At 52.6% G+C, this 27,563-nt stretch overlaps 8 protein-coding genes across 8 annotated transcripts; 2 read left to right on the plus strand and 6 right to left on the minus strand.

Annotated features, from left to right (window-relative positions):
* Window positions 1–336: 336 nt before the first annotated feature.
* On the minus strand, window positions 337–2,044 carry J7T55_014032 (uncharacterized protein; the record flags this gene model as incomplete). Its single annotated transcript, XM_053140963.1, has 3 exons — window positions 337–414; window positions 483–1,098; window positions 1,155–2,044. 3 exons carry the CDS (start codon window positions 2,042–2,044, stop codon window positions 337–339), a joined length of 1,584 nt encoding a protein of 527 aa, XP_052996367.1.
* A 4,570-nt stretch (window positions 2,045–6,614) lies between these two features.
* Window positions 6,615–8,657, minus strand: J7T55_014033 (uncharacterized protein; the record flags this gene model as incomplete). The annotated part of the gene is made up of 7 exons (XM_053140965.1): window positions 6,615–6,973; window positions 7,026–7,070; window positions 7,256–7,336; window positions 7,401–7,527; window positions 7,598–8,078; window positions 8,142–8,305; window positions 8,361–8,657. The coding sequence occupies 7 exons, from the start codon at window positions 8,655–8,657 to the stop codon at window positions 6,615–6,617; spliced, it is 1,554 nt and encodes a 517-aa protein (XP_052996368.1).
* A 715-nt stretch (window positions 8,658–9,372) lies between these two features.
* On the plus strand, window positions 9,373–11,504 carry J7T55_014034 (translation initiation factor eIF-2B; the record flags this gene model as incomplete). Its single annotated transcript, XM_053140966.1, has 3 exons — window positions 9,373–9,518; window positions 9,739–10,083; window positions 10,292–11,504. The coding sequence occupies 3 exons, from the start codon at window positions 9,373–9,375 to the stop codon at window positions 11,502–11,504; spliced, it is 1,704 nt and encodes a 567-aa protein (XP_052996369.1).
* Window positions 11,505–12,946: 1,442 nt separating this feature from the next.
* Window positions 12,947–15,500, plus strand: J7T55_014035 (fungal specific transcription factor domain-containing protein; the record flags this gene model as incomplete). Its single annotated transcript, XM_053140967.1, has 5 exons — window positions 12,947–12,983; window positions 13,040–13,065; window positions 13,199–14,334; window positions 14,390–14,690; window positions 14,787–15,500. The coding sequence occupies 5 exons, from the start codon at window positions 12,947–12,949 to the stop codon at window positions 15,498–15,500; spliced, it is 2,214 nt and encodes a 737-aa protein (XP_052996370.1).
* A 1,382-nt stretch (window positions 15,501–16,882) lies between these two features.
* J7T55_014036 (uncharacterized protein) lies at window positions 16,883–18,058 on the minus strand (the record flags this gene model as incomplete). The annotated part of the gene is made up of 1 exon (XM_053140968.1): window positions 16,883–18,058. The coding sequence occupies one exon, from the start codon at window positions 18,056–18,058 to the stop codon at window positions 16,883–16,885; it is 1,176 nt and encodes a 391-aa protein (XP_052996371.1).
* A 1,484-nt stretch (window positions 18,059–19,542) lies between these two features.
* On the minus strand, window positions 19,543–21,547 carry J7T55_014037 (uncharacterized protein; the record flags this gene model as incomplete). The annotated part of the gene is made up of 4 exons (XM_053140969.1): window positions 19,543–19,758; window positions 20,314–20,819; window positions 20,928–21,374; window positions 21,487–21,547. 4 exons carry the CDS (start codon window positions 21,545–21,547, stop codon window positions 19,543–19,545), a joined length of 1,230 nt encoding a protein of 409 aa, XP_052996372.1.
* A 559-nt stretch (window positions 21,548–22,106) lies between these two features.
* On the minus strand, window positions 22,107–23,703 carry J7T55_014038 (lpha beta hydrolase fold-3 domain containing protein; the record flags this gene model as incomplete). The annotated part of the gene is made up of 3 exons (XM_053140970.1): window positions 22,107–23,095; window positions 23,148–23,228; window positions 23,382–23,703. The coding sequence occupies 3 exons, from the start codon at window positions 23,701–23,703 to the stop codon at window positions 22,107–22,109; spliced, it is 1,392 nt and encodes a 463-aa protein (XP_052996373.1).
* Window positions 23,704–24,387: 684 nt separating this feature from the next.
* On the minus strand, window positions 24,388–25,659 carry J7T55_014039 (developmental regulator VosA; the record flags this gene model as incomplete). Its single annotated transcript, XM_053140971.1, has 1 exon — window positions 24,388–25,659. The coding sequence occupies one exon, from the start codon at window positions 25,657–25,659 to the stop codon at window positions 24,388–24,390; it is 1,272 nt and encodes a 423-aa protein (XP_052996374.1).
* Between the last annotated feature and the right edge of the window lie 1,904 nt (window positions 25,660–27,563).

Consider the following 27,563-nt stretch of genomic DNA (forward strand, 5'->3'; position numbering starts at 1 on the left):
TTATACAGATAGCATCTCGTCGTCAATAGGTGATAAACATAATTCGATTTTGACCTCAATGTTGTCTGAAATGCAGGACACCCTCCTCTCAATGCTCGTCCACCTTTTTCCCCATGCTATGCTCTCTAGAAATAAAGCGTGAAATGTCAACCTTCTCTGAACTCCTAAGACTTCGATATGTACAGCCGTGTCTTTCTGTGTTTTTTGCGCACGTCCTCTCGTCTAAGCTGCTCCTGCTCCAATTATCAACAAGAATGTGGCCTTGAGCCTTCGCTCCTGATGTTCAGATCCAACGAGGGTGTCGTTCCCCCAGCGTGCCAGCTTCCCTGACAATTTTTATGCAGACTTCCCAAAGATCGCATTCACGATCTCACCAGACCTCACCGACAGAATGGACAAAAGAGTGTCACTCAGCTGTGAATAACGTTAGTGTCGAGACCACATCAGGCGGCCCGCAGACCAATGGGGCTGAAAATACTCACACCGTGGGTGCCTTCGCAGCAACCTTGCAAATAGACTCCAGATCCTGAAGAGACCACGCCATCGGCGAATTTGACCCTGTAGTCGCGAGAGACTTCCATCACTCGCCTCTCACCATCATCGGTCTGCACAGACCACTGGTCAGATCGAGGCTTGAGGCTGCTCACACCATCCTGGAGCGATGGCAGCATCTTCCAGGCATCCTTCAGCATATCAATGTGCGCCTTGCGCTGGTAGCCGGTTGCGGCCACAACGAGGTCGACGTCAAGGATCTCCGAGGCAGAGTCCAGCGGGCCTCCCTGAACCTCGGCAAGGCCGTCTGCCTCGAGCGCGAGCTCCCATCCAGGCCTTGCCTGAGACACGCTGAGGCGCAGCTTGTCGTCATGCTCCTCGACTGCCGCGAGCTGTCTGCCGCCCATGATGCGGTGAGGCCACTGGGTCTCGTCGTGGCCGATCTCTCGCTTCTGGTCGTACATCATCTCAAACAGCGACTCGATGAGATTCAGTCGGACTACGCCGTAGTTGGTGGCCTTGGATTCCTTGATGAGACTCTGTCTGTACTCGGCGGGCTTGGGGTACAGTCTGTCGACCCATTCCGGGTTGAAGATGCAGTTCACGCTGTGGACACATGTTAGTTTCGAATCACGCATTCGTTTGGCCGTGCGGTCACTCACAATGGAGAGTCGTCACTCGGCTTGATGAACTCGGCCTTGTGGATCAGGTACGTCTTGGAGTTGGGGTACAAAGTCGACACGTTGTTGAAAATCTCAGCAGCACTCTGCCCACCGCCAATGACGGCGACTCGGACTGGTGCGTTGCGGTCGGACAGAATCTTGGGCATCATGTACGCATACTGGGAGGAGTGGATCACCCTTGGGCTCTTTGCCGGCAGGGGCTTCGGGATCGTGGCCTGTCCACCAACGGCAACAACGACGTTGCGAGCGCGGTGCGAGCTCAGAGCGCCCGTCTTGGCGTTACGCTCCACAACTGTGAATATCTTGACGCCGTTCGAGTCCTCCTCGGGCGACACAGAAACAACCTCGCTGTTGTATCGCACCACATCGTCAAAGTGGCTGGCACACCACCGGAGATAGTCCTCGTACTCCGTTCTGGCGGGCAGGAAAGTGTCCAGGTTGATGAAGTCGAGCAGACGGCCCTGGCTGTGGACATAGTTGAGGAAGGTGAACTGAGACCTGGGGTCGCGCAGGGAGGCCATATCCTTCAGGAAAGAGATCTGCATCTTGGCTCCAGGGAGCAGCATGCCTGCGTGCCAGGCGAATCTGGGCTGCTTCTCCAGGAACAGCACATTCGGAGTCTGGTTGAGAGTTCCAGCTTCGAGGGAATCGTGGAGGGCCACAGCAATTGCAAGACTTGCTGGGCCGAAACCGACGCAGAGCAGGTCGTGGACCGACTCCAGGTCAGACGCCTGAAGATGGGCAGACCTGTTCCGGTGTACGTTGTGTGGCGCTGCCGCCGGGGGTGCCACTTGGGCATGGCCGTTGATGCCATTTGAAACACCATTGCCGTTGGCCTCGTGGCCGTCAAATTCACTGTGTGGTGCCATTTCTTTGGTTTTGAATGTGTGAAGATGCTGAGTAGCAACAATGGGCCTGGCTCAGCGTGGGACGGTGTTTCCCGGTCTTGCGTGCAGCTGGAGAATGCTACAGTATCACACAAAGACAGTAGATAAGGTACTTGTCTGTAGACGTGCAATGGGTATCGCGAGAAGGGGGTATCAATAGGGGAAGAGGAAAACGTTGCAAGGCATCAAGAACCTCACGCTAAGATCCAGGTGAGGGAGGAGGGCGGTTAAGTACCAATACAGCTCTCGCCGACTTGTCCTGCAAGCAAACAGGGGAAGGCTGTCGTACCATCAACATCACCTATGATGGCACCACTAAACCGCGGCTTGGATGTTAGGTGTGCTCGCATCGAGCCCTCTCAGGCACTTAGACCCCCCCTCCCTGGAGGTGGTGAAAGTGACAAGCCTCACGTCTTGGACCGACCCGTTCATCCATGGCCCGACCTTCCAGGGTCTCAACACCCCTTCAGGTAGGATCAGCGGAGCAAAAATTCAGAGAGTGCGCATCGTCATCCACTCTGCAACCCGGGAGGACCCAGCCAGAGGCCGCTAGCGAAACTTTACCGCCCACTGAGTGCCTGGAAAGGGCATGGGAGGTTGGGGCTGCTTCGGCACGTATTGCCAGCTTTGGTGGCGACAAAAGACGGCGGTGCGCCAACTGTGGGGCTGCACCACAGTAACGTCTCCGTTTCGGGCGACATCGGTGATTATCTCTGGATCTGATAAGATCAATCAGCACTGGAATTGTGGGCCCCGCCGCCGACGACACCTCGATCACCCCATCCATCAGCAACTTTTTGGCTGCAGGACGACGAAACGACCCGATCTCCGCCCACCACAGCAATACGACCACGTGAAGATCCTCTCCATACGCCCGCTTCACCATCTCCCAAAACGACCGTTTCGCCTTTGCTGACACCTGCAGGCAGACGGCCCGTCCCAATGGAGCACTGCTCGCAGTCACGGTTCGCTCGGCGGAGTGCCAGGGTTTCGCGTTAATGACGCAGCAAGGCCTCGTCGGCGCCGTGTAATGCGGGCCCCCTGGAGCACGCCTGGGCCCATCCCATTGGCCAGCGCCCAAAGCTATGACTGAGAGCTCGTCAGATCTTTCACCACAAGACCCACAACGCACAAGGAACTCCCAGTGGACCCTTTGTACCTCGGCCATGAACAACACTAGTCATCTCTCATTGGCCTGAGATGATCTGATAAGATCACATCGCCCCAGGACAACTCTTGGCAGCGTGGGATCACAGACTAAGACCAGGATCACCAAGCTTGACTCCATGTTCCTTCATCAGCAGCAGTCCCACACAGCCCGCCCCTCACCTCCCCATTGCTCTCTCTCTCTGCCTTTTCTGTTTGGTTGCTCCGCCTGTATTTTTACCTCTTCCTCCGCTTGGACTGAAACAACACAGCGAAGTCGGTAACCACCGCGCCAGCAAATTTTTCCTGTCCCCCTGACAGGTAGAAGCGCTGCCGCGACCAATTTTTTCATGCTAGACCCGGATACAGATACCACAAGCCGACGGGTTCCGTTGATGCCATCGCACAATGCATCAGACGAGTCAGCACTGAGGTCTCCGCCATCGAGTGGTCTCCTCGTGTTCATGATGCCTCGCATCAGTCTGCTCCTGATGTCCGTGGATTACATCGGTAGCAACCATTAATTCAACCCTTGCAGAGATCTACAACGTCTATTCTCGCTCCCACAGTTTCGACTCATCAGGGTCGTATCCAGGCTTATTCTAGTGTCATTTGTCAGTTGGCCGATGCAGGACCGTCACATGGTTCCATGATCTTCAACACCACCAGCCTGGGACAGAACACTCCCCGATTTTGCTTCTTTTGGTCCCTCCTAATGCAGATCAGGACGAGCAACAAGTGTCTGTCCCAGCTCTTCTGATACGCTGGGTACCACAGTACAATCTGACATGGGGTGCTTCTGGAAGGTTGAACGATTGTAACTGATCGCCGACTCCTGCTTTCCGAGTGCCTGGATACAGTGAAAACTTATCTTGCAAATCTTGCGGCTAAAATAAACTCTGCATCTCGCCATGGGGACAGACGTGGTTCTGTTATGGGCCAGACGTCTGACCTGCATCGGCCACGAACAAGGGCGTCAGCCACTTTCCACAATAGACATCAAGTCACTAACCACTTGCTTGTTGCTTACCTTCCCTATGCTATAGGCCAAGTCTATGAACCGACTCATTCCTCTTCGTGGGGGGTGGCCTGTTTGCGTCATTTTTGTCCGCAAGCACACGAGCTGCCTATTCCAGATATCCGTGCAGAGTGCCATCGACGGGCAGCATGTATAATGTCCGAGGCTACAAATGGGCAGCTCATGTCACTGGCCACAAGTGAAGGACGGTGGATTCACAGCACCCTCAAGACGATCTGTGCTCCTCCCGACGACGGAGCTTAACCTCTCTCCCTTCTGCTGAGCGGGCTCCTGGCAGCCTGGCAGTGCCTGGCAAACAGCTTTTCCGGGGGCAGCACCACCACGCCAAGTAAACTCTCCATCGGTCGATGCAAGTACGATGGTGGATCTGCGTGGTGGGACTTCGTTACCTAAAACTAACAGCAATGGGACAGGTGTGGTTGCTAATAGTCATGTAGCCCTGGTCCCTGGAGGTGCCAGGTTCACGGGGCTGATTTTAATAGATCGGCTTGACAAAAGCCGGATCATGCAAGCTCACTTTCTACCCCATCTGCCCGACCGAGCCTCGATCTCCGACAGCCCTGTCCGAACAGTGCCATTCCTGTGATCTCACTAGGGTTTCCGTTGTCGGCCCATCCCGGGAGACCTCCGCTTTGGCAGGCAATCGGCGCTTCGGGTCGCTTCGCACGGAGGTTTTTGTGTGGCCTCGTTTTTCTGTCTACTGAATACATCGTCGATACGACGGGTTGTTCGAATCGATCTATCGTGGTTAAATTTGATGCTCAAGAGATGCTTACTAGTTGTTGCTTGGCCCTGGAATCATTACCAAGAGACCTTTACCTGTGAGCATGTCATTATGACTGCGCTCTATGACTGTGGCCACAAGAAAATCAAGCAAGCCCTTCTGAGTCGTGCTACGGTCGTGGCAGTTTTGGGGACGATAGTGAAGCGAGGCCAGGGCCAGCTGAGCACCAAGCGAACTGCCTGACAAGGACTCATCGGCTCGCCAACCTTGTTCAGTTCAGTCCAGACCGTGCCAGCAGAATTCCAATATGCACAATTCCGCCTTCTTCCAGCGCAATCAACATAGTATCTTCTACGGCGACAGCATTGCACCGAGATTCCCACCCCTCGTGGAGCTCCCGAAGGTGAGCTGCCCAGGGCGAGCCGTCGTCTAGGTCCCAACATGCCGAGGGCAACAAGCAGTCTACTCAACACGATCGTGCCAGGGGAAACAACCCGTTCAGATAAAGTTGCAGACTTTTCCCGGGTAAATTTAGCGTAATTACATGTATGCCGTGATTTGCATGAGCGTTTAGCATTGGATCCATCTCCACATCTGTCACGGAATGTCTCGCCCAAGTTCTCTTGGCGAGTCCCATGTTAGACTTGGCCTTTTAGACGATCGGAAATGTCAGGTTTGCACCAGCGGTGTGACCAAAAGGAAGCAGATCATTTTACAAAACATGAATCATTCATCCGTTTGAGGAAAGCGCTTCGCAGCATAGCTTCGACAGGTGAAGTCGGGGTGGTGCCCATCGCGACGCAACGTCTCCGTACCTCGCTATCCGCTGCCAAATCGCCGACTGGCCCACGTACAGATTCTTCAAATTTCAAATAATATTGCAGGCTGTGAGATAATTTCTTCTCGTGATATCCCTATTCAGAAGGAAATAATGTCTTTGATCGAGGAAGGTGAAGTGTTTGACCGCGTTGCCACCACATGCGGGCGTAGCACGAACGGGCGTCAGACTGTCGACGATGACCTCGAATTCGACATCAATCAGGTTATTCTTGATACTTGAACCCTTTAAGAAGACTCAAAGCAATCTGTTAAACACTTCTAGATAATTCGTCTAATATTATTGAGGCTAATGCCGTGCAATATCAGAGCAACCCCAGCATGGTCCACCAAAGTGTTGCCCGGACCGGGATCAGCTTCGCTGGAGCTGTACACTGCATCGTGGGGATGCCTATTACCGTCATTCTAATGTGGAAACAATGAGTTATATTCCCAGAGAGAAAAGAATTCCGAGAATAATAGTGGGACTTGTCACTAGTCGCCACTCCGATCCTGAGGAGCACTTCAGTGCAGCGCGAGCAAGGAGGCGACCTATTTTCTGCTGTCACATGTGTTTGTTTTCTCCCGTATTTCGCATGTGCTTGTGAGAAGATGGCTTCCACGTACTATACAGTTGATACGAAAGGAATAATCGAGCTCTAAGAAACAGTGTCTAACAAATGGCCACTCTCGTGGACGCAGTGTAGAGCGACTTCCATCGACGCAGCTCAACACATTTCATGGGCCATGGAAAGCGAATATAGAATGCCCTTGCTGCAAATTCCCTCTTCTATAGATAGTCCAGACCTGTCATTTCTGACAACAGGCTACTCAAAAGGCGTCGTCGGGCCTTTTACGCGAGCAAAAGATCCGTGAAATGCCTTCATGAATCGCAAAAGCACGTCAACGCTCCCATCCCTCGCCAAGGCAAAAAAGCCCCAGGGCTGGCCGTTCTTGGTCAAGTTGCCCACCGGGACTGTAGCCACAGGCCATCCTGCGCAAGCCGAAAATGAGATGAGCGTTGCGTCCGAGGAGGACAGGACGATGTCAAGATCTTGGTCGCGCATGAGCTGTGCCATGCCCTCCTCTCGAGCGAGCCGGCGCAGGGCTGCCGCGGCTGCATCATGCTTTTCCTTGGTCATGGCATCGTCACGGCATTTAATGAGCTCCGTTTGCGTGCTGAACTCTGGGGGCAATTTGTCAGCAGAAAGTACGAGTTGACAGGGGCAAAAACTCACGTCCAGGTAATGCTTGAGCAGCGTGCTCCTCATTCCAGGCGATCACTTTCACAAATGGAGTCAGCTCTTCCTAGTGCCGATCAAGCTTTGCAGAAAGGGTGAGGGGTGGCAAGATGAAACATTGTAGGTGGAGCGAGGACCAAGGACTCCGGGCTGAGGTACTCCTTATGAGGTAGTCTGGCACCGAGACGCTCCACCAGGGATGGCGACTAACGGTTTGCATTACTTACAGTCAGCTAGGTTGGTGATCTTGGCGTCAGACTCGAAGTTGGTCGAGATGAAATCCTCAAGAACTTCAGAGAATTCGTGATCTGGTAAAAGTTTAGCCACACGCTCCAGCCGCACAAAAGCATTCTCGTGTGGCGATAGACTGACAGGCAACACTGTGGAGAGTCTCGCCCTCATATTTCAGTCTTTCAGGGTCAGATGCATTTGCCAGGGGAAACACCACTCGAGCACCCAAAGCCTCCATATTCCGCACAACCGAGGCGTATTTGTCTTTCTAGAAACGAGGCCGTGGCCAGTAAGTGAGCTGAAATGTCAGGCAACGGCCCAGGTTGTCATGAGCTTACCACTTCCACTGAGCCCCATTTCCACTTGGAGCCCGGGTCTGTCCCCCATTCACTGTCCAAGACGCCAATAGAAAGCCCCCTCCAAAGGCCCTCAGGTGGCGTATCTTCATCTTCAAGGCGCTCTGTGAGGTGTTCATCCGACTTGACCAAGATCTTAGCTACCGAGGCTAGGTCACGCGGGTCTCGGGCCATTTGTCCGACGCGATCGAACGTCTCGCTAATCCTACACACGCCGTCTATCGGAACGGAGCCATGTGGCAAAGTCAGGCCGTAGAGCCCGCCGAGACTGGCGGGGAAGACATTTGAGCCGCCTGTTTCGGTGCCAATGCCCAGGGGTGAAAAACCTGCTGTGATGGAGACCGCGGGTCCGCAAGACGAGCCTCCGCATATAGGCTGGTCTTTCTCAGGGAGGTCTTCCCGTCTGTACGGAGACAATGTCTGGCCTCCGTATGCACTCCATCCCATCGGAGTGTTGTCAGATCTGGGGGGGGCGCAACAGTCAGAGTGTGTAAATGAACAGGTTGGAGAGAGGTACTGGACTGACTTGAGGCCACAGAACTCGGTAAGATTGCCTTTACCCAAGACTATCATTCCTGCCTCGAGAAGTCTGTCGACTAGGCTTGCATTCCGAGTGGCTTGGAGAGATGCAATGGCACTTGAGCCTGCCGAAGAGACCATGCCCAGCGAGGGTGCTGTGACAAGGCAGTCCTGAGGGTGTCAGTGAGCCCCTCCGAAAGATCTGCTGCGCCAGGGTCTCTCCCACCTTGACGACAATTGGAATCCCATGCAGGTCACTCCTGACCTTTCCCTGCCTGCGCTCCTCGTCGAGCACTTTCGCCTGTGAGATGGCCAGGTCACGGGGGCATACGGACAGGATAGCTTTGAGCTTCAGCCCGAGATCATTGTGCCGCTCGATCTGGTCTAGAAAGTAATTCACAAGGTCCTCACTGCTGAGATGGCCATCTTGCATAAGCACTTGATACTCATGGGCAGAGTGTTCAAGCGAGAGGCCTTCTCTGCCGGCCGGCTTGGCTTCATGTAGAGAGGGCATCTGGCTCATTGCATGCGTCCTATTTGCAATTACCAACATTCACTGGATCTCTAACATGATCAGGCACCTGGGCATTGTAGCTCTGGCTTGGCTTATAAGACACCTGCTTATACGGTTGCCTGGTTCTCTTTGGTGTTGACTGCCTGGTGGACCCATTGAAGTTAGGCTGCCACATAGGGGAGAGCAGCACCATCTGCTTAGTGGCTCCAAAGTCTGCAAGGCCTCACGGCACTGCTGAAAAGACAGGACGTCTGACTTGGGTCGGTAGGGGGTGTTGAGCGCGGGGGAGGGAGGTGAGGGCGGGAAGGGAGGTCAGCACCAGCTGTGCACAGCTGCGATCGCCAATCGGGCAGCTGGCATGTTTCAACCAGGCGGTTTCCCCCTCGGCCAGGCTGCCCGCCCGTTTAAACCATCATCAGTTCGTCTTTCGGTCGCATCACGCCCCGACATCCGCCGGAATCCCGGCGACTTGACCTGAGCCTGGATTCAATCAATCCCTCTCAAGGCAACCGAATTAATCGGTCATCGAAATCGGCTAATTGAAACAGCCATGATTACTCTGGTCAGGATGATGAGATAGACCATGACGCTGCACCTACCCCTCTGCACTATCTTGCGCTCGCCGTTGTCCTGCAGACGCTCCTGCGCCGGTCCTGCTCGACGAATTCAAGCTTCACTTCACAGCATACATCCTTCCTTGGGCGTTGCTCGCAGTCATTCCACCATGGCCTCGGCCGGTGATGGCGGAAAGCCGGCTCTGCAGAAGCGATCTGTTGTCTCCTCGTTCCTCTACAAATTCGTCGACGAGGATGGCGAGCGCAAGGCCAAAGTTGCCTTGTTCAAGCGGAGTGGCCAAGTGCGTACATATCAGTAAGTGCTGCCGTGCTTTTTGCTGCACATGCATGCGAGCTGTGTGCTTTTCTTGCCGCTCCTCCGACATTCCGCTCTCCACAGGATGGCCTCCCTGAAACTCACCGGCCTGTGCCCTGGTCCAGTTCGGTGGCTCCCAACGGCCCGTTCGTCCGTGTCTACCTGCTCGGGCTCTCTGTGGTGATCTGTGCGTCTGAACAGTGGCTAACACATCGCCTAGGCATCGCTGGGCAGTGGTGTCTGGCAGCATCGACCCAGAGGACCCTTCGCCTCAAGCGGCAGCCTGGAGAGAGATCCGGGAAGAGACCACACTGACGCCGTCTTCCCTCGAACTCATGCGCCAGGGTAAGAGCTACGTCTTGCCGGATGAATCTATTGGCAGAGAGTGGACCATCTATCCATTTGCCTTCCGGCTGAAGGATGCAAGCGAGGGTGGAGAGGGTGAGAAAGGTATCCAACTCGATTGGGAACACGACACCTGGGCATGGTACGACCCTTTCGAGGTTGAGGATTCAGAAAATTTTGGAGCTGTTCCACGCCTGGCAGAAAGCTTGCGGCGAGTCTGGTCAGTGTTTATTCGACTTTTTCCCCCGAATCCATACATCATGGCGTGTCTTGGGAGCGCTGTCAGGACCCGAACGAGTCCGTTGTATATGAAACACGGTCGAGACCGTATGCGGTGCTTCCAAAGCAGAGCTTAATACGATCACTGGCATAGCTCCTGAACTCGCTGAAAATTGCCAGATCATGTGGGTATCTAACTGCGAATTCAGGTTCGAAAAAGATCTGGGCCTCGAAGCTGGTGCTGTCCTCACGAATGGGCTCGAAAGACTCAAGAATGATCATCAAAGCGGTGCACGGCAGCTCGCCGGTATTGGGCTCGAGATTCTGCGCGAGATCGTCTTCAAGATGGACACGCATCAGCCACCCGAACAGTGGTGGACTCGAGTTCGATTTGCCTCCTGGCATATCTGGAAGAATGGCCGTGAATCAATGGGGGCGGCTGTATTGAGCGTCTTGCTCTCTGCCCTGAGTGGTATCGAGGCAAGGATACAACGACTTGAGGACAAATCGGTGTTGCGATGGAGAGACGCTGCGGTCGAAGAGCTCGACAGTGTGATCGCTTCAAGGCAAGATACGGCCAGGGCAATTTCCACCACCTTCTCCAGCTTCATAAAAGAACACATCGCGTCCAAGCTTGGGCAAGCTCGGCCGATCAAAGTGCTAACCGTCTCCGAGAGTTCCACAATCACATGTGCGCTTCGCGAAGTCATCGCCAACACTGGGATTTCGCTGGACCTGCGCATCCTAGAGTCGCGGCCTCTGTTCGAGGGCGTATCTCTGGCCAGCGAGCTTTCCAAATCCGTACCTTCTTCTCAATTTTCGACAGATGAGGCGACAAATGAGCCCGGACGGCCACGCAAAGACCCCATCCCGAAACTTCAACTCACGCTCTACACGGATGCATCTTCGGCTCTTGCTTCGGATGATGTGGATGTCGTTCTGATAGGTGCGGATAGAATTGCGGAATCCGGAGCAGTCAGCAATAAGACGGGCTCGCTGCCTGCGATCCTCAGCGCTAAGCATGTCTCGCCAAAAGCAAAGATAGTCATCGTAAGCGAGACGGAAAAGGTCGCAACCCCAGGGGCTGCAGCTGCCCATGTTGTGGAAAATAACGACCCCGCTCAGCTGATGCATGCATGGACGGCGGGCTTCAATAGCGAGAGGATCAGAAGTGCTGCGGGTACGATACCCTCTGTCGCCGGCGGTGCTACCGTACAGGATGCATATCATCCGCATCATGGAGTCGACGAGGTGAACAACGATGTGGTCGATGTGCGCGTTCGCAACGTGTTCTTCGAGTGGATTCCCCCCGAGCTTGTCGATATCTACATCACTGAGCGAGGCCAGTTGACAGTGGCGGACATAGCGAAGCACTCTAAGACATTAGGCACTGAAGAGGAAAGATTCTTCAGGGATATCTGAAGGGAGGTGGCTCGCGGGGCTCGGCTATGTACAGGCAGCGTATCAGACCGGCCTAAAGTCGAAAGAGGGTGCAGACCGATCCGACCCGACGAATGCTTGGTCTCTCAATATTGGCACATGTCCATTACACCTGTACAAATTACGCAGTACAATCCGTACGCAGACTGCTCGTCCCCAAGGTCTATGACTCGTCATGATCGCGTTAATCCCTGAGGACACAAAAAGCAAAGGATCTATCAGTTTGCGATCTGATGCACTAGACAAGGCTGCACAGGCTGGAGCGCGCCCCCCGCTCGTTTGGCGTCCTCGGTTCCACACAACTCTGCGAGCAGAATACCTTGTGTAGACGGGCTGTGTAACCTCGCTGAGACTACCTCGCATTGGCCACATCGCTGGGAGCGGCGTAGAATCCTAGACGCCTGTTTGCTTTGTTGAGGCAATCTGCCAGTCGTCTGTCAGCATCAAATGCAATCTTGGGCGCAGGGACATGCGGGGTGATGTCCACGATCAAGCCGAGCCCCACCCACTGAGAGATCGTCTTCTGCCATAGGTCTAGAGCACATGAACACTGCAGCACCTAGGCGTGCCAGGTTCAGACGCTGTCCCCCGCCACCGCGGCTGGTCCAGTGGGTGCTGAGTGGCCGGAGATCAAGGGATCGCCAATCCAAATGCCCAACTGCTGCTCTCCCGCTCCCGCGTTTTGCCAGCGGCTTCTCAGCCCCCGGCGCAAGCCTGTCTCCTCTGGAGACATCGACGTGTTGCGTTTCTTATTATGGCACACCTACTGTTTAGATGCATCAATACCCCAACGAACTACATTACCAGGCTTGCAGTGCTTTTCATCGCCCTGAAGGCCGTCCAAGTGAATTGGGCAGCTCCACAGTCCGAGTAACCGCCCCTGGTCACGACAGCAGCGGCGACGGCGGCAGCGGCACCGGGGTACGAAGCGACACAACGGGAAAGCTGGATCGGGTGCTCTTCGAGGAGGCGAGGGGGAACGCGAGGTCGTCTGGCCGGCTTTGAGGCCCTTCACGAGCTGGGCTTTCCCTTTGCAAAGTGGGGGAGAAAAAGGTGCGAGGAACCGCTTCAAGACAGCAACCTGGCTCGAGCGGGCCGCTTCAGGTCATCGTTGCAGCCTGCATTCATGACGAGACGCATTCGCGCCGTGATTGCTTCTCCCTCATTCCTGGTATAAGAATCTCCACTGCGGACACACTGCATCCGCTTCGATGATTCTCGTGGTAGTCAACATCAAAACGGTTGCCCCGTGCCAGCCTCCCAGACAAACTTCTTGTTAAGCACCACTCCCCGACTGAGATAGTGCTGCCTCAGACAACCACGTCCGCCTTTCGCAATGCGTACACCTGCTCCTTCGGCAGCTCCCTCCAGAGCGAGCGTGCCCAGATCGGATGGCCGACTGGCCGTAAACCCTCGCAAATACCATGTTCCCCAGGGCGCCAGAAAACGGGTATCCCAGGCGTAAGTTTTAATCTCGATTTCCCAGTCCATTCACTTGTGGTCTTGCTTAATCTTAGTCGCCTTTCTGCACTGCGATGCATGTGTACGTGTCTGTTTGGACGCACCCTCACTTCCGATACGTCCCTGGTTGCTGACATGGTGCCTCTAGTTGCACGCCCTGCAATCAAAAACGCGTCAAGTGTACAGGCGAACAGCCATGTTCTCAATGCGTGCAGAGCGGCCGCAAATGCTTCTACCCACCTCCCGCTGACAATGTCCCCATCTCACGCTCGAAGCTGGAAAACCTTATCGCAACGAGAGACACCCTGCAGCAGACGCTCGAGCAAGCCATATTAGAGGTGCCCGATGTCGGTGCCCGCATGAGGTTCCAAGCACAACTACAACAAGTCGTTGATTCCATGGCCCCCAGCGTGGCATCTACTCGTGACGACGAACAGCAACACATGTCGCCCGCCACGTCCAGCTCAACTTTAGGCTCGTCTCCACAAAGCAGCTCATCCCAGCAACACCGAAGCCATCAATCAACACACACTACTGGCGATGCCGATGCGGCACCCACTGAAGGGTCTTTGCTCCAGGATCACGATGGTACCAAACGTTGGCTGGGTGGGACCTCGGGTGCCACGTTCCTGGACCATCTCAAGAATTTTATGCACACACTGAAATCCGCCCTTGGATACAACGAAACGCCCACCGAGACAGCTCCCGGCTCCTCCTTTTTAGCCTCTCGCGGGCAATACCAGACTTCGGACTCGCGACTACTCTACATGCCCACACTCGACAACGCCAACGCAGTTGCCCAGATCAGTGATGAACAGGCCGAGCGCTTGCTTTTCCAAGTCAACAAACACGTACAGAGCCCCACGGGCCAGTGGCCGTGTGGGGGAATCTACTATTTTGGCGACCTTTCGTTACAGGGTTGGAAAAGCGCGCAAGGCCGGGAACTTGCGCTCTACCATGCTGCCTTCGCGCTGGGAACTATATTCTCCCTGACTACGGCCAACTCTAGGCAAGATGGGCAGTTGGGAGAATTGTTCCTTGCAACAGCTCGCAAGATCCTCGGGGACCCTTGGGACATTTCGCGCTATAGCATTCGAGATGTTCCTGCCCTGGCTCTCATGGCCATGTACATGGCGGAAGTCAATCGGCGAGATAATTCGTACAACTACTTGTCTCATGCTATGAGCATTTGTTGCATGTGCGGTGGACTGAGAGGCCTCTCGGGGGACGAGAAAGATATCCGCATAGTATGGACACTCTTCTGCCTGACCAGAGACGTCGGTTGTCTCATGGGTAGGCCGCCCATGTACCCAGACGAAGCTTTCCAGCTACACGAACCTCGGAGAGTGATGTAAGTATGGCCAAGCTTACACGGGGTTACTGCTAATGGACTAAATCGTTTCCAGGGGGTTGCCTTCTCCGGACGGCTTGATAGCTCACGTTGAGCTGGCTAGGATTGCGGGCTATATCGTCTCCAACACATACTCCATTGCGCCTACTGTAGAGGCCGACCAGGACTTGCAAGCTCAAGTCCAGGAGCCCATGAACAAATTGGAAAAGTGGCGAAGGGAGCTTCCAGACCGTCTTCAAATGCCTTTGGATCTTCAAGCACAGCCCCAGATACCGTTCCATGATGGCATGCACGACGATCCCGATGAGTTGTACACAGATCGAGCTCTATGCACATTACACATGAAGTGTAACCAGGTGAGTTTCGCTGTGTCCATGCACCCAAAGATTCCATGACCCACCGATCGCAATGCAGCGACCTGGCAACGCAGCGACCTGACAATGCCGTATCAGCTGATAATTCTCACACTCCGCCCGATTTTCTTTCTCGCCGTGAAATCCTACATTGGTGGGGACTTGATCAAAGTGCCGCGTGACATTTATGATCACGAGCACATTAGTTTCCTCCAGGAGTGCGCCAATGCCGCACGACGCAACCTACGGCTGGGGCGGCACATTTTGATGCGGTGCAACCCTGGTGAAAAACCGCCAGGCAAACCGATCATGATGGACCTCCACCACATCTTCAACGCAGCGGTGATCATGCTTCTGTATCAGATGGTATTCACCTCGTTTCATTCGGGGGACGCGCCAGCGCTCCGTACCGCAATTCAGACCTTTGAGAGGGAGGCCCAGACGGAGTGCCTGTCCAAAACTAACAGAAATAGCAACATAGGGAAGGGATCAAGGCCAACAGGTTATGCATCAGACTGTCTGGGCGTACTCAAGGATCTGACGGAGCTCGTGGACCGGATACGGCCCTTGCGGTTTAAAGAGCACGCCAGCACGAGTGAGGATGAAATGGCATGGACCAATGGAGTCTGTCTCGGGGGTGACGAGGCCCTCGAGGCCAACCTTGCTATGCCTTTTGATATCGAAGGCCTCTACAGCCCCTTGGTGTTCCCCGGCGCACCGCCCGAGGGCCACACCCACGGAAAGGTGCTGCAAATGTGGATGGATGGGGAGAGCACGATGGATGCGGCGTGGGATGTCTGGCACGTCATTTAGCGTAATTACGGCAAGCATGGTTTGTTTAGTGAGTTGGATACCCCAGTGTGTTTTGGACAAAATTTTTGGGCACCAGGTTGCAGAAAGGGCGAAACGGTGACTTGCGCCTCAGAGGACTGTCGCCTCGCCACATACATGAAGGAATAGAGGTAGCAACATGAACCAGCGTTCCTAGTCTCTGGCAAAGACGATTGATGAAGGAATGAAGCAATAAAGGAATAATCATTAGTGTGCTTGCCTGTAGATGTAGACGACAACCTCACATATATATACTATGGGACTGGCAAAAAGCCGATAAATTGATTGTCAGGTCCGGGCCTGTGGTCTAGAGGCCATGAAGCTGTCCATAGTAATGCGATCTAGGTATATACCCGAATACACGGTCTTTTAAGCACGAGATGGGAGGTAATACATGCGTAAACTGCATATATCTGACACCTGCGTTAATCTGCCCAGGATGAACACGAGTAAGACACATTAGGACCTGTCGCCTCTGTCGCCTGAGGATTACAGCATGGATGATGCATCACTTGAACATACGAGCTTAAGGTCGAGTGTTCGCTTCGCGGCCACAGTATCTCTGCAATAACTCGACGGAAATAGGGGAATAGAATAACCTCCTATAAAGTAACCTCCTATGGGATAACCTCCTGTAAGATAACTTCTTATAGAATAACTTTTTATATACTTATACTATTACCTTCAAGAGTATACAATCTTTTATAAGATAACCTTTTAGAGGATAATTTCCTTTGAGGTAATTAGCTGTAGGCTGCTTTCTTGTAGGATAGATCTGTATAGGGATGCAAGCCACAGGAGGCTCCGTAATGACGTGTTGTCATTTTTGGGCGTGTGGCGGTGTTGTTCCAATAGTCTAATTGACTTTCTGTTACATACCTCCAAATTAGTGATTGATACAGTGTGCAAATGGAACCTGTAGCTCAAGTGGCGCAGAAGTGTCTCATAATTCATTCATATACATTGCCCAGAATGTCTCAGGGGAATATCTGTGTCTCAAAATCCTATTTACATAAATGACGTGAAAAAATGGCATGGAATCTGGGTATACTGAAAATGTGAAAGGAGCCTCGGAAGATGAATTCTTCAAATCCAAGGCGTCCACGCAGACGGTCCACCCCATCTCAGGGGCATTGTTCATGATCCATCGTCGCGGAGATATATGGATATGGCTGCCTCGTAATGTTCGTTTTTCCGGATTTATCCGGGTTTGACTATGTAACAACCGCTCACTTTATAACACTCAATGTCATTGCACAACAGTCCAACTCAGTCATTCTACTTGAGACCGAATGCAAGCCGATTCTTTCAAGCAGCTTGTCAGCCCAGCTGTAGACACCAACTTAGGAGGAAACTCCTTGCGATCATCGCCGCTTGCTCGGCTTCGAAATTGGTCTTCGTCCCAAGAAAGCGAATTTGGGCGACCAGAGAGGCTTCGAGTCTGAATCTGATTCCGAGTCCGAAGATTCGTGATCGAAGACACTGATGTGCGGAGATCTTGTCGTTGGTCTGCTGAGCTGCGGGCACGATGCGTTTCCGCGGTGCAATTGGCCTGCCTGTTTCGATGGTGTAGAGCGATGTCGACGGTGATGCAAGGACGACGAGTCCGATAGGCCTCCGCCAAGCTCAGTCGGGGGCTTTGGCGGTGGTGGTAATGCGGCCGGTGCGCTCTGGGCCAACTCTACTACCAAGTCGTGGTACATTTCTCGACTGCTCCTCTGGTCTTGCGGTGGCTGTTCGGGGTGGGACATTGGTGTTTGTTGCCGTGGCATGTCTTCGTGTGAATTCGCAGCCGAGAGTGAAAAATTAGATTGTGATACCAAGCTGTCAGGGTGGCACCGAATAGCTGCGTATCCAGGCGAGCGGATCAAGCTATCCAAACGCCTAAGTATTTCATCATCGTCCTCGGCCTTTCCCTGTTCCTCCACGATTTCCTCCATGTGGAATAACATGTCGACATCCCGTCTATGACCACTCGCCTGGCTATACGCAGTCGCAGTCGATGTCGGGCGAGGCAACGTTGACGAGTTTGGGGCAGCCTGTGTCGAAGTCGGGTTCCATGGTGTTGTTCTTGCCACGCGAGGACTATCAATGCCAATGATTTGTCTAACCTTCGGCGGGAGACTTAGGTCCTCTACTGAAGTAATGGCTGAAGGTAGGGGTGTGCTGCGGATGAAGCGATTCGTCGACTGGTCAGACATTTGGCGCGAGTGTCCGGCTATGTCACGGTCTTGGTCCTCTGGCCTCTTCACTGACATGAAGTCTTTGGGCACGCTGGCTACTGATGGGGATTGGCAGGTTTGGCGTGCCCGCCTAGGCTTGTCCACGACGACACGAGAGTCGGCCTCCAGAACTTTGCTGATGTCAAGCTCCTGAGGGAAGACCTTGCCCCCCCTATGCGCTCTCGCTATTGACTTTTCGGTGTCATTGTTGAATGCTGGTTTGTGAGGCCTGCGAGAGCGCCCAGGGTCGAGTGGGAGTGGTGGTAAGGGCTTTGCGTCCCAGTTGACCACCGGCCTCAAGTGTATCTGATAGCTCATTGTCGCCATCGCTCGTGCGGCGGCTAGAGGTCATAGGGTTGAACCAGAATGACAGCGATGTCAACTCTCTCGAACAAATAGTCGAGAGGGTTGTACATTAAGACCCATGGCATATGTCCTTTAATCTATGATCGTCGTCACGTTATCGTTCACATTGGGGAACCTTGAAGTGTGGCGATTCGTGCTGGCCATGATCTACGGCATGACCATCAGGGCCCCTCACAGATGCTTATAAAAATAGCCCCAGTCAGCCCCAGAGCTCCCTTGAACAATTCGCTTATCGTTACACTTTAACGCCGTTACCGCGTTGACTCCGGGGCCAAGAGAATCTGTCCTGGATATCCATGAGTCGCGGTGCGAACAGCCTGCAAGTCTTAACCGGATCGGACCGCCCGTAAACGTATTCGGTGGTGTAAACCTTGGACGGCAGCCCTGTAGCCCTACAGGTGCCGAGTCAGTTAAGCTCCTGATGTCATACGCTTAAATTGCGTTATGGTGGTAGCCCCGTTGATTCCAGCAATCTGATGTTTCATGTTTGAGCCACATGTTGACCGCCATGACCAATGGAGGTGCCGAAGTCCGAAGTTATTTCGGAGCAATTGCCAAGGACTAGTACATCGGATGAGTGGCTTTGGTGCCCGTCGATACCGAAGTAGGGAACTCTATAATACTATCATGCATTGCGCCACTCTGACCCGAGTCTCCCGGTCATGGCCAATTCGGTAGAGCCTGTTGTTAGAGGCGATTGTAATTTCTCAATAGCACAGTTCGCCTTGCCAGCATGCTTGCGTCGAGCCTTTGAGACAACCATTGACAATTTGTCCAAGGACGACAAAGGGATTGCAGAAAATAACTTGGGCAGACAGCAGTTGCCCGTGAGTCTGACTTGCAAGCCTTGAAATTATCCCGTAAAGCTTCACTATCGGCGCGAATTCAATAAATCAAGGCGGTCGACGCTTGAAAAGCGTGAGATAGGCCATCTAGAGGAACATGCACCAAGGCAAAATAACACTTGGCTTTTGCACAAAAATAGGTCTCCATACCATAAACTGTTCATCCGTCCAAACCTTATTGTTCAGCAGCTATAACGCACGGGTGAATTGGTGGAATTCGCTTTGTGTGGGGCCGAGTCTGTATTGTGGATTACAGAGGAAATGTGACAGGCCAAATGGGCGTTTTGCTAGTAGACCAAAAGCTTTCGAAGAACTCATTCCAATGTCCGTGTATGATTGGCTTGTTCCTCCACCTTATCCGGACTTCTTGGACAGATCGGAGAGACACCGTGAATACTGAGTTATCGTGTATATGAATATGACCCTTCAATTATATAGTTTTATGACTAAATAGAACATTATTAGCGCCATCCTCGAGTTTACATCATAATTCTCCACGCTCCAGTGCATCCAGCACATCTTCATCGTCCATCCCCTCCCGCTGCCGAACCGAAAGCTGCTTGTGACGCACTTGAGGCGATTCCACCGTCGTTATTGTCCTTCTGAGTTTCCCAAGGGCTGGGCTTCCAATTGGCCAAGTGCTCTCAACCACTCTTCTTCGGTCGATTGCCCTTCCTGTGAGGACGACAACCGCTGCTGAGAAGTTACTTCCGGTGCAAACTTCTTGGTAGTCTGGCTATGGACAACCTCCGGCGGGAAGGCCCCTGGAAGCCGCTTGTACACGGAAGACGCGTCCGAGGACATGGCCTTTCTCGTGAGTCAACAAGGGTCTTCTTGTGGGTATTGATGGCTTGGCAACGGAAGCTGCTCTGGAAACTTCGCAGCAATGGTAGACAGGTAAAAGCAAGGATATGCGTAATATAGATCCAGTTGGAGTGAGATAGATATTATTAAGTGCGATTACGCCAGACTTAAGTATCAGTCATGATGACCGATATATTACCTTTTATTCACAATCCATTGTGCACGAACAATGTGTAGCACACAAAGACTTTTCTTCGCTTGTTATGTCTCAGTCCTCGGGAGGATTCTTTGTAGTTTATTTCTGACTTCCAAGAACCCATTCTGTCTGTGAAGAGCCACTCCTGTAGAATCACGTACCAATACGACTAATGAAGACAACTTGAATTGGATTGCTGCGATTAAAATTGACTGAGAATTAAGTTTCCTTTGAAATCCAAATTCACAGCAAACAAGAATTGTAGGTTCAAGACTAGAAACCAGCAAAAAAGACTAGCGCCTATCGTCCTATTCCAACGCTTCCTTAAACTCCTTCAAAAACGCCCAACGACCTTTTTCAACCCAATTCTTCAATGCGAATTCGTTGGCATACTTGGGGAAGAAGTCAAGAAGTGAGAGGATACTTTTATCATGGGCTATGACAACCAGAATCTTGTCATGAGCATCAGCTTCCTGTAGCTTCTCGATCGTCCTTTCGGTCTCAGCAACGTCGAGGGAGACACCGTCCTTTGCCACGTTGAAGAACTGTCTCGTCTTGTCACCACCCTGAAGGAGATGCTCAAAAAGAGCGCCCGGACATGGGGTGACCGAACCGGCGTCCAGTGGATGCGGTGTGATCGAGTCCGGCAGCGGCAGATATTTCGATGGTCGGAATTCGCCGGCTTGGTGCGATGCATCGCCTCCCATGAAAATGTAAGAGTCGGGATTGCTGGTAACTCTGGCTAGGGCACAGATGTGGCCAATTGCGTGACCAGGGGCGTTGAGGATGTAGTATGACCCGTCACCGAAGTAATCGAAAGCCTCAAAGCGACCTACCTTTTTCTCTGGAGTAAAAGGGATCTCGCGAACTATGAAACTTGTCAGTTATCACTTTGGCACTTTTGCCGACAAAGAGCCTCCAAAGATGGTCGTTACAAAGGGTCTGGGTCTGTGAGGCTTCACACTGAGCTACTTACGCTCTCTTCCGGCGTAATCGGACTCTAGAATTACAGAGTCCGGGTTGGCAGGGTATCCGGGAACAAATGCCTCTTTGAACCCAGGACCGACAATCAGAGCCGTGTGTGGCTCGAAAGTTGATGGATCACCAGTATGATCGAAGTGCCAGTGAGACCAAACTATTCCCTCGATACTCGACCCCGCGACTCCGTGTTCTTCCAATAGCTCTCGAACGCCTTTCTTCACGTCAGCCTTTCCAGGGCCAATGTGTTGAATCATGCTGGTGGTAGCTGGTGAGAGATTTTCCCAGTCCTTTCGTACACCTAAATCGAAGAGCAGCTTGCGTCCAGACGGGTGCTCAATCAGAAAACTGTATGAAGGAGCCGAGAGATCATCAAAGCCTTTAATGTGAGGTTCGAAAAAGAATTTCGCCGGCATCGCATAAACCCATGACGTAGTATCGATGACTGCGAATACATGATTCAGTAATTATACATCATGTCAAATGATCGAAGAAGTACGATGGGAACCCAAATTCAGTCTATTAGTAGAATACGATAGTGACCAGAGTAAACGCACTGCGGACATCAACAGTAGCTGCCGAAGGCTCAATCTTTAGGTCTGGTGCTGGTTCCGCCATCTTGTTGGCTGAGTCTTTGCCTGTGTGGTTGGATATCAAGAGTGGAAGAGCGTAGTGCGACCACTTGCAGTGGCTGAACATTGGATATGTGTCTTATATGCACGTATGTACATCAATAGTCATAGTAAGCACCCCCTCTATCTTGATCCTATGCAGTCGTCTTACCGTATCTGTGGTTACAAATGCATGTGCTCCACTTTGCGCCCAGTTCCACATGCGGTCATATTCTTCTTGCCACTGTACATCAAAGTGCGGAACTACTTGCTGCACTCGGACGTCCTTAACGATGGTCCAGGTACTGCAGATCCGTGCAAATTCAGCCACAACGACTCGACACTTACTGCAATAATCATTATGCATGAAATCGAGGGGTAAAGGACGCAGCGGGTGAATCAGAAATGCAGAGAAGGTAGGCCAAGCGCTGCAATTCGTCACCTGTCATCAAGCGGATGACCGGCTTACTTCCAGAATTGTCGACTTCTCTGATGTGATCATCGCCGATTCGCCGAGGTTATTACACTGCGTCGCAACCCTTTGTGTCCGCCACACTTCTCCCAATCTATTGGCTGACTGTGAAAGAAGCCCGCAATGCCGAGTGCGCGTTCTTGTAGAACTCCCTTGCAGCGGGCAGCTCACCAACCCAGTGACCAAACGGATGTCCGACGCCCTTGTACACCTGCAGGCCACTGGGTGTTCCTGCAGCCACAAGCTTGTCGTGGTATAATTTGCCCTCATCCACCAATGGGTCTATCTCGGCAGAATGTATGCTGGCAGGAGCCAGGTTTGAGAAATCGCCCGCTACCATTGGGGATGCTCGGAAGTCGTTGGCCTTTTCAATCCTCTCTTTGCCCCTTCCGAGCCATAGATTGTAGAACCACCGCAGACGATTGAGTGGCAGGCACGGAGCGTGCTCCAAACTCACATAGCTCTCGTAAGGAACCGTCTTAGGGTCGCACGAGCCCTCCTCCGGCACGAATCTTGCGTCCAAAACAGGCACAACCAGTAGCTGGAGCTTTAGCGGTGGGATGGCCGGATCATCCCTTGCCATAAGAGCCAGCGCAGCGGCGATACATCCGCCCGCAGAGAAGCCTCCAACGGCAAGGCGGGACGTGTCGATGTCGAGAGTGTCAGCATTGTTGACAACCCACTTCAGCGCATTGAAACTGTCCAGTACCGGTGTGGGGTGAGGATACTCGGGAGATGTTCGGTATTCGACGTTGACAACGACGCAGCCAACCTTTTGGGCGGTGTTCTTGCAAAAGAGCTCGTCGGTGGCCAGATTCCCAATCACGAAGCCGCCGCCGTGAAAGTCAAGGTACGCGGGGAGACGGCCGTTGTTGCTCAGCCCGCCTTGAGCGATGGCATCGCTTGTTGGCTTGATAATTTGTACGGAGATTTCTCCCACCGGTTGTGTTGCCGGGATCTTGTGTACTGTGGTGCTACCGACATCTGGACACGGGCCTTCGACCTTATAAGTAGGAAACGTGTACTTTGCTCGATCCTTGTTATATTCCTCGTACGGCACTTGATCAGCCCGCAAAGTCGGAGCTGGGAATGGTTAGCCGGCTGGTGTCCGACTCAATCTGATCAGCGAAACTACCTTGGTAGAGGTTGTAGATCCTAGCAAAGTCAGGGTCGATTTTGTCGACCACAGACGGGTGAAAGGGGTTGACGATGGTGTCTGATGCGGCCATTTGAGCTATGTTACCTTGCAAGGTTGAGACTCAAGCGGAATGAGAACTGCGTCTGTAAGCGTGCTCCTCCACAAACACGCCCTACTTGTACTGTAGTATCAATGTCTGTAACGCCGGTGGGCAAGATAGACGAGACGCACATCTAGTCGCAATACATCCGGCATCGGCCCCTGTCCGGCGGAACTCTGCCGCATCCGAGTTGCCCGGCACGCCCTGATAGGGATAGCGCGCCAAGCCTGCTCGACCTTTCATTAGAAGAGTATCACAAAGACCTGACCGAGCAGAGAGCTTGTGCAACGTCACAGCACTAAGAAAGAACAGCCCTTCCTGAGCGCCCGGGACTGGGTGACTTGTCCGCCCTCGATGCAATCTCGAGGTTTCCAAGAGCGACGCGTGTTGTTGGATTTCAAACGATGAATTGAATCTGTACCCATTTTTCACTCCTTGGGCCATGTACTTCATCTCGAGGCCTATGTTTGTTAGATACAATAGAGACATGCCCGACCCCGTTTTTCAGAACCTAGCCAAGACTCCTATCCTATCCTATTTCCATAGGACAATAATTTCATGACGCCGAGGCGCAACACATTGAACTAGAAATTGGGAACTTTGTGACAGAAGGTTCTTTCTGTTCTGTGATCAACATGGGATTTAGATTGCGAATAAGATGTGAAAGGAAAAAGAGGTCGAGTTGGGGTAGGGTATGCTCGAGACTGACAGTTGCAGTCCAAAGAACTCCATACAATGATGCCTGGGAGAGATGCACAAATGAAAAATCCTAAAAGAACATGCTATCAAGGGGTATGGGGGTATCTTGGGAAATTTCCTGTTGTTTCATGAAATGACACTCCGCCTCCTCTGCCTAAATATCTCTTTTGCCCGCCCAAAATGCTCGGTGAGTTGTATGTAGTAGCTAGGAAAAACCGTGGGTTGAATAAAAGGTATTAGGCGTCAAATGCAGCCTCCCGTTGGATTTGGACCAGCGGGACAGCCCAAGATGCTAGAACTGAAAACGGCCACCTTCGTTATGTGCATCAAGGTCGATTATAGGCGCCGTTGCATATCGCAGTCGCCTCCAGTCGTCCATTCTACCAAGCCGTGACTTGTGACAGACTCCACGGCCACCAAGATTGCTGAGAGCCCCAATCAATGGCCATCCCTCGGCCCGTAATTGTACTGCTCGAACATGCTTCCCTCGCTGTATGGTCCGCTCACAGATGGTAAAGACTGTGTATTCTGCATCATCGGCGCGTTCATTCGCATTGGCATACTCGAGCCCCAGCTTGTCGACCTCTGTTGCATTGAAGGCAGATGTCTCGATTGCGCCGAAGGGAGATACCCTCCACTGTAATTCGCCGATGTCGTATAATTCAGGTCGGGAGAGGAGCCGGCGTGCGGGTTCATCATATCAACTGGTGGTAGTATTGGAGGCTGCGTCGTATGGCTACTGCTGTACTGGGCCAATGGACTCGTCGCCACGAGACCCTGCGAAGACGCCACCGTCGCCTGGAGCTGGTATCCTGCTGTTGGAGACTGTCGTACTGGAGAGTGGTAGCTCGATCCGGTCGAAGTTGGACTGTTGTGGTAGTGATTCACGTGCGTATCAAGGCTCAGCATTGGTGAGGCCGAATGTATCCCTTGGTTGTAAGCTGTCGGCATGGAACTCATCGGAGCAATGTTCTGGCCTGGAGACGAAGTGACCGCATGGAATCCACCTGGGTAGTGTCCCATCGAAGAGGAAGGGGTCGAATGTGTTGCAAACGAATGAGGTTGGGAAAAACTGCCATGTTTCGAGTAATTCATTGGCTTCTCGTCTCCACCCTCGGAACGCAGACGTTTTCCAGGCCTGTCCTCGTCATCGTCACGGCCCCTGCGGCTCATCATATGCGCGAATGCGTTGTTCTTTTTTTTGGTGCTCATCGCCTTCGATTCCTTCCGAAGACGGAGACGGACCCCAGCATCGACCAATAGCCTCGTCATTGATGTTGATTCTGACATTCCTGGAAAATGTCTTCCACTGTAAGTTGTGAATGGTTCCGAACAGACAGATGTAAGATTTTCGACATCTCCTGTTGTCGTATTGAGCTTGAACAGACAGAACTTTAATCTGTAAGTGCCCTCTTTTTTGATAGAAATATCATTCAAGCAAAACATCATGTTATGCACACCCCGGTCGTCCTTGACAACGTGTCCACTTGTGCAAGTATTTCCGGTGAGTGCATTCAAGTCCGGATCCGGGTCGGACTCGGAAGCACCTATGAGAAATGTTTGAACAAACAGGTACGGAGAGGTGATGTAGACCTGCAGCGGATCTTGATTCGGGTCCACATCAAGTTGCAGAACTGGAGGTGGGTCAACTGGTTTTCGGTCTTTGTCCTTTGCATTGGCGGCTTTTGCTCTCTCTGGCTGTTGTTTCATTGTCAACCGGTACGGAGAGCTGTGATCCCAGGACGACGACATTGGCTGGGGAGCATGGGATACATGAGGTAGGAGGTTTTGTGACGATCCTCCCAACGGATACAACGGTCCCCATTGTGGGTTTCCTGAAAAGTCGTACGCAGCCATCGCCGCTGCCTGGGTGCGCGCAAGACAATAGTTGCTTCGCTCGTATCCGCGCTCGATTCGATCGCTCTGTATTTAGCAACTCGGGAGTAAGTGTCGCCTGAAAGATTAATCCGTCTGTGAATCTGTGTCCAAATAGCAACTGCCACCTGCGATAATTGTTCGGCCCAGCTTGCGCTGTCGAAGTCAGGGTCAGCACTCTAAGCGTTCCTATCAAAGGACACCTTCTATTTGTTCCAACTTAAATGACGAATTGCTGCGAGGCAAAAGCAACATCGAGGATAAGTTTCGAAACCAAATAGAGGTATAAATCTCCCTTTTCTTGTGTGTACTGCTTCCGAACCCCATAGTGCCAACTGCGTATACAGCATGAGGCGCAAGATGAGCAGCAGAAGGAAAGAGACAGTGCCGCATAGCGCAAAGCAAATAGAGATAAACTGACCTTCAAATAAAAAAGACAAGAGATTTGACAGTAGTTTTCTCGACTTTATTTTGCATTCGTTGGCAGGTTTCGGTCGAGTGAATCCAGGCGTAATGTGCACCTCCGCGATCGTCTGGCTTCTACAAACGTGAAGTGACTGGGCCAAGTGGCTGCTTAAAATTTAGATGGTAAAGTCCGTATCGGGTACTTCTACCACGATGGATGATGGTGGCCCGCAGTCCTCGTAAACTTGGTGTGGCGATCGACTGCTCTGCTCTCCTCGTCGCAAATGGAGGCGGCTGTACTAGTGCGGGAGACGCGGAAACTTTGAGGTCGCAAAGTCCATCCAAACGCTCGCAGAGTATAAAGAGTAAGCAAATGAAAGTGATTTCTAAAGACAGTAGAGCGAGAATGAATGTTTTCTGCCGAGTTCGTGGGGAGCCAACTCTTGGACAGAGACGGAGCTTCCCTGGGGACAACGGCACTGCGATAATTCCAACGATGGATGCAAGGAAGCTTGGAAGAAAGGTAATCCGTGATACGCGGCAGTGCAGGGTCACTACAAGCCCTCGATGTTGTTCAAATGCTGGCGCATATAGTATCCACAGTTGATTCGAGAAATGACCACAGTTGCAGCGAGCAAATTTCGATCCAAATTGATGGTGCCGGTCGGGATGGTTTCGGCTGCGTAGGTGGACAGATCTACCCAGAGATCGTGATACAGGAGTGGAGAGGGTAGTGCTCGTAGATATGTTAGATCTGCTCCGAACGACGGTTGACGTGGACAAGGCCAGTCCAGTGCAGGGTGATTGTACCAAAGTATCAAGACTGCAAGGGGATGATTGCCTGCCACGCTAGTGCTCAAAATGATTGATTTTGCTCCGGGCTGGGTTGGATCGCGAGGTGGGCTCGCTTGGGAACCAGCGGGGATGTAGGGTATTGGTAGAGCAGGTCTGGTCGACGCTATAATTCTGGCAGATGCCAGGACTGAAGCCGCGCAAGGAGACCCAGAGTTGCTGAGATTCAGAAGGGGGCGCCCGCTGACTAGAGGTACCAAGCTCAAAATTGCGCAGCGGTACCTTGCGTCAGAGCCAATGGCCGGGGAGTAGCAGGACGTAGCGGAGAGTGTGCGCTTCTAGACGATTCCCAGGCCTTTTGATACAATGATGCTGTAGTGTCGTGCTCGGTAAGGTCAAGGCGACTGCTCCTTCCTATTCGTCCCAGGTATGAATCCTTGACTGTCTAGGTTGGGGGAGATAGAGATCCAGGATACCCAGTCTTCGTCTTTGAGGCCGATACGATGCCTGGGGTGAAGTGTCTTTGGAGATGAGGAGAATGA

This window comes from Diaporthe amygdali (assembly GCF_026229845.1).
Source record: "Diaporthe amygdali strain CAA958 chromosome Unknown NODE_7_length_1459731_cov_64_868725, whole genome shotgun sequence".
Lineage (NCBI taxonomy): Eukaryota > Fungi > Ascomycota > Sordariomycetes > Diaporthales > Diaporthaceae > Diaporthe > Diaporthe amygdali.